We start from the raw sequence: 6,000 nt of genomic DNA on the forward strand, positions 1-6,000 counted from the left end.
TGAATGTTTTTTCTGTTCAGTGATCCCGACAAATCTGTACTGTTTCCACAAAGCACCAATCCTTCAAGAGCTCAATGGCTGTGAATCTACCAGCTACAAGAGAGCTGTCTCTGCCTTGCCCATGTCAAACAGACACTTAGAACACGGCCTACCTGCCAGCTCAGAGATGACCCCTCACTGCCCACCTATCTAGGTCTGTTATTTTAAGCCTAAATCCCTCCCTGAACCCAAAAAGAGTTTCATTGGTGACAGCTATTTTTCACAAGAGGTCAAGCTTAGGAAGAAGAAAACTCAAAACTACTGCTTTTCTTTTAAGAGAAAAAACCCAATGAGACTCTAGAAAATTCAATCTCACAGGATCAAGTATAGAAAGAAAAACACTGTACAATTACAGAAAGTCAACAAATCTTTGAACAGCTGAGTAGTGGTTCCTCCCACCACATTTCAGGCACCATGGTTTGAAGGTCCCCTGTCCTTGCCTGCATGGGGCACTCCGAGATCTGCATGGGGACACGCTCCATCTCTGCACAATGCAGACTGTGGACAGCATGAAGGAGGCTCCACCCCAGGTACACAAAGAGCACACCCATATCATTTTAATAAAGAGTTCAGGTATCACATAGCTTTTTAAACATTGCACTTTAGGTTTACCTTTATCCTTAAAGCTTGGATTGACTGAAATTTCTATATCATGCAATATATTCCCAGACAGCACTCTGAAGAAAAGGCTGCACACAGAAAGACTCACACCCCATTGCCCATGCCACTACTCTGTTCCACCACAGACACTAGCAGAGGGGAAAAAACACTAGGAAAGGAAACTCGAGGGTCTGGAAGTGCTTGTGGCTCGAGCCAGCGTCTGCCGGTGCTGCCCTTGGCACAACAGTTGGGTGCGATACAGCCGAGAGATGCGAGGCTGAAATACTTCCTGGGATAGCTGAAAGGGCTCATTCAATAGCCAAGGACAATTCTTCATTAGGCATTTTCTATAGCCCAAGACAGAAACTACAGCCCTGAGGGGAGGGTGGAGGACACTAGCCATGTGCCTTAAGAAAGAAGCATGGCTTGCTATTGTATCTCGCTTTAATTGCCAAGCCTTTTTTTTTTTTTATATACCCCCACCCCCAGTGTTGCTGAAGTCGGTGGAGGAAGGGAAGGTGCTCCGCCGCGGCCGGGCAGCAGACAATCGCGGCGGCAGCTGCCGCCCAGCCGCCGGCCCCTCACACAGACCGGCGCCGCTCGGAGCTCAACGGAGAGGGGCAGCGTCCGCCGCCTCCTCCTGCTCCCCTCCGCCTCGAAGTTCAGGCAGCAGGGAAAGCCCGCCCGGACGGCGGGGGCGGCAGGGCCGGCCTGGTCTCGCAGCCCGGGAAGGGGCCGGCAGGGCGGCCGGCCCGCCGCTGGCTTTCCTCCGCCACGGGCTCTCCCCGCCGCCGCCTCGCGCCCCGAGGCCGGGCAGGCGCCTCCCGCGCCCCGCGCTTACCTTTCACTTGACTTTCATACTCCGCTATAATCTCTTTGTCCTTTTTGAATCTGCTCGGGGTTGACATTATCCACTTGCTTCTTCCGCCTCTCCCCCTTCTTCTCCTTGATTTAAGTTATTATTGTTTATTACTATTATTTTTCTGGAGGGGCTCCCGAGTTGTACGAGATGGCCACGAGCCCGAGCGAGCGCGGCGGCCGAGGCGGCGGCGGGCAGTTGGCCCCGCGGGAACGCCGCCGGCACCGGAGGCGGCGAGGCAGGGAGGCGGCGGTCAGACTAGCCCCGGCGCGGGCACCATCGCCTCCCGGCACCGCAGCCGGCAGCAACGCGGTCCGCGGCCCGGGGCGGGGCGCCGGAGGAGCTGCCGCTGGCCACCCGCTTCCACTAGGCGAGGGCGGGGGCCCAGCGGCTGCGCCCCACCATTGTTATCTGTCCTCACGCACCCGGGAGAGGGGAAGGGAAGGCGGGCGAGGGCGCGGACGGTGGGCGAGAGAGAGGCAGGCAGGCGGCAGCCGACCGCTCCGGGTTCGTACGCCAGAGGCACCGGTTACCCCTGTCGCCGCGCTCGCCTGGGTGGGGACTCGGAGCCGGCGCCCCGCCGCGACTAACGCCAGGCAGCAGCACCGAGGCGCATGTCCCGCCCCAGCCCCGCAGCCCGAGCAGCGGCCGCCGCACGACCACACCCCCCACCGCGCCCCAGAGAGGTGTCTCCGGGAATAAACTTCTCCCCGCCCTCCCGCCGCTCTCTCCTCCCTTCCTGCCTGCCCGCTCGCCTCGTCTCCCGTGGCGGCCGCCCCGCCTCTCCGGGGCCGGCAGCTGGGGCGGGAGCGCGGCCGCCGCCCACCGCCGCGCCCGCAGGCCCCGCTCGCTGCCCGCGAGCCGCAGCTGCCCCGCGCCGGGAGGCCCCGCGGGCCCCGCGGGGAGGGAGGCAGTGAGGGGGCCCGCTGCCCGCGCCGCACCCCACAACCGCGCGTGCGGTGGCCGGGTGCCCTCAGGGGACAGCAGTGTGTGGCGGCCGTGTGGTGACATAAAGCCCTCGATCCGGCGGGGAAAGTTAAAGCCCCGCGCTGCCGCCGCCAGCGCCGCGAGGGGAGGGTCTGGGGGGAGATGTGTCCTTCGCGACCGTGTTTCTGCAGGGGCAGAGCACGGCTGTGCTGAGCGGGGCCGCGGTTGCCCTGGCGCGCCCAGGGCAGCACCCAGAAGGGCCTGAGCATGGTGGCACCAAGGGGAGAGCACAGCAGGTGCTGCAGCCGCCGCCCTTGCATGCATGGTGCTCGCCTTTGGATGGATGCTGCGTGTTCCCAACTGCCAGCACCCTAGTGTGGGACACTCATGGGAGAAATAAGCAAAATGGGGAGAGGCCACCTGAAATGCCACTCCCTTGAGCTGCTCTGTATGGCACATGTGGGAGCTGGCCCTGACAGACAGTCACATTCAGTTTTGGCATTAGGATGGTCTACAGCCCTGCAAGCAATGTGGCACAAAACTCCCTGCAGAGCTGGGGCTATGAAAGTGGAAGAAGGTGATCTGGAAGAGATGAAGTTGGGAGCACAGTCATGTCACCAAAAGGGAGAGGGTGACCCATGCATGCCCTTGCTCCTGGGTGCCTCCAATAGTGATGAAGACAGCATCCTTTACTGCCTGCAGAGCTGGCACCTGTCTCAGCCCTTCAGGGCTGCAGAGCAAGAGCTGGCTGCCAGCTTTGCAGGCAGAGATGAGGCTGTGCATGCCAGGAGTCGAGCGTAACTGTTCACAGACTCAGTAGCCACGCTTCTCCTAGGTTCAGAGCTCTAAGCTTGGGCTTCACCTGCAAAAGGAGTCAGCTCAGGTTGCATAGCCCCTTTACTCTGGCTGCACTGAAGCTTAGCCTTTGCCCAAGAAGAGCTTGCTAAAAAACCTTGGAAAAATCAGAGGGATGGACACTACTGCCTTGCAATGAGCAAACAACGTGTCTGTTGTTCTTGGGTCAAAACCAAAAGCCAAATGCCAAGCCCACAGCTGTAGGCTTTGGTCTGCAGGGAGGTCAGCTCTGAGGAGGATAAAGGCAGGCAGGGGACTTTCTGAAGGCAGGAGGCTTTCCTGATGTCATGTATGTCTGTGGGTGATTGGGCAAAGTTGCCAACTATTCACAAGGAGTTTCCAAATACATCTGTTGTATGATTTGTGTGGAGAAAGTGCCTGGAAATCCTATCCTGGACAGCTAGTCCTGCCAGGACCTGACCCTTCAGGCCAAACAGTGTGAATGGTGGGATCCTCTGCTGCTGGGAAAGTTCAAGCTGGCTACCCAGTAATTTGACTGGATTTGAGCTTTAGTGCAATGTGGATCTGGCCCTCAGAGGACAGTGTCAAAGTAAACTGTACTCATGCAGATATTCCTACCTGTGTTTATATTTAATACTTATAAACACATTACCTTGGTCTTGCAGTCACTCACTTCCACACCTCTGCATGTCAGCAGTAACTGTACATCTGTCCTTTGCAGTTCATCTTTCAGCTTCATTAGGTACTGTGCTCTCTCCCTGCTATGGGATCAGGGTAACGGGATTCCCGTTGACCCATCCCTCTTTGTGTGTTGTTCTCTGTAATTTCATTTTGTTTCTTTCTCTTGCCCTCCCAGCACAATCTCTTTCCAGTGCTGATTCCAATTCAGATCACCTCCAACAATCTTACTATGGGAGGTTATTGTCTGAAGCCAATTTAACTCCAAGCTGGATGGTCAAATTACATCTCTTGAATAAGAAGCCTATCGACAAAAGAGCAGTCCTCTCTGTAATCCCACCCAACTCTGATTTTCATCTCAGCCTCTGATGCCTGTATCTTGCCTCCTGTCTGTTCCAGTCCATCTGTTAGGCGGGGACAGGCTGATTTACAAGACAGTGGACAGCATTCCCAGGGGACACAGGGACTAGATGGAGATTAGCTGTGAGTCTTGCCTGGTCTTGCAGAGCATAGTGTTTTCACAGACAGTGAGGATAGAGAATGGTAGTCAAGTGCCCTTGTGTGCTGCATGAAGCTACACAGGCTAGCACCTACGGCCAGGCCAGGCCCCATCTCCCTTTCCCAGGAGCCAGGCACACGAACCATGTTCGAGATGCAGTTGGAGGCAGAGACATGAAGTTATCTGCCTTCTCCTCTCCTGGGAGCTGAAGGACACAGCCCCCTCTTGACACTGAGCCTATGCAGGGGAATACTGCCCAGATCTTTCTCCCCAGGAGAAGGGCGCAGTGGGGGGCTGAATGCCCATTCCTTCACCATCCCTCCTTCCCTCCACGCTAGATGCTGCAGTCAGAGAGTGGGCCTGGCCCCACAGAGCCAAACCAGAGACTGCAGTTGGAACATTTCTGTCACTGTACAAAGGCTGTTGCCTGTGACAATGCAGAAACCATCTTCTGGCTCTGGAGATTGACTTCCCTGCATTCAGCCTCTCAGCTCAGGGCTGTGCATCTGTAGCAGGACCACTGATCAAGAGTGTCCTAGCAGGGACATGGATGGTGTGAGCAGGTCAGGCTCAGAGCTGCACAGATCCATCAGTTAGGGTTGGCCTCCAGGACAACGAGGGTTGAGCCGGCTGAGAAATCTGATTCCCCCTGGCTCCCCCCGCTGCCGCCCTTCTTTAGGGATTGGCAAAGGATTGCACATTATTACATGGGTGTAATCTTCTTTTAAGATGTTTGTGGTAGCTCAAGTCTCTGGACTCAATTCCACAGTGATTTACGCAGCCTGCAGTTGCACTGTGAGGATGGTGCTGCACAGGAGCAGACCCTGCCTGGGCTCTGCAATGCCAGCTTTGAGGGGCCTTGTGGGACCCAGAAGATTGTTACAGAAATGCCTGTCTTCTGAGAATTGTTCCCAAAGAAGTTCCCACAGACTTCTCTTCAGTGTCAAGAACAGCAAGTGCTGGAGCTGTGGAACAGTCTTGTTATACAAACCCCTGTACACTCATGGATGATGCTTGAAAACTCTTGTTTATCCATGGTGCTGTTCTGTGAACTTGAAGTTATTGCATGCAGAGCATGTCCAGATTTGGGCAGAGAAGATGCTCTCTGCCAAAAAGTGTTAAGTTAAAGCTGATTGAGAGCCCATATGCTGTTGCAAGACGCAGAGTTGTATCAATAATGCAGTGTAGTAGGGCACTGCAGTGGTACAATACTGGTGCGGGGTTTGTGGACTGTATCTGGAGTTGAATAGTCTATTCCATCAGGGAATTGGAAATCCTGAATTATGTATGATAAAACAGAGATGTGTTTACACAGAGAGCAACTCCTGCAATACTTCATGCACTCAGTGCAAAAAGGGAATAACGTGGGAATGCTAGATTCAGCTTGCCTGAGAACTTCATTATTGCGTTTTGTTTACACAGCCTGATGAGCTGTGCAGTGTTTGCTTTCTTATGCTTCTAACAAAAAATAGACTGTATAACTGATTGCTGGGATATCACCCACCAAACCGTTCTCTGTGAGCACATAATAAAATGCATCGACCCCCTTAAACAACAAAACCTACACTAATTTTCTTTAGGT

General features: G+C 54.9%; 1 protein-coding gene across 3 annotated transcripts in view; it reads right to left on the reverse strand.

Moving 5' to 3' along the window:
* Nucleotides 1-2,026, reverse strand: part of SRGAP1 (SLIT-ROBO Rho GTPase activating protein 1) — a 148,251-nt gene extending 146,225 nt beyond the window's left edge. For all 3 annotated transcript variants that reach the window (XM_062016831.1, XM_062016823.1, XM_062016838.1), the window contains exon 1: nucleotides 1,481-2,026. In XM_062016831.1, coding sequence (XP_061872815.1) covers nucleotides 1,481-1,547 — 67 coding nt within the window. In that variant the 5' untranslated portion in view covers nucleotides 1,548-2,026. The remainder of the gene's footprint in view (nucleotides 1-1,480) is intronic.
* Between the last annotated feature and the right edge of the window lie 3,974 nt (nucleotides 2,027-6,000).

The sequence above is a fragment of the Colius striatus genome, chromosome 1 (genome assembly GCF_028858725.1).
Source record: "Colius striatus isolate bColStr4 chromosome 1, bColStr4.1.hap1, whole genome shotgun sequence".
Classification (NCBI taxonomy): Eukaryota; Metazoa; Chordata; class Aves; order Coliiformes; family Coliidae; genus Colius; species Colius striatus.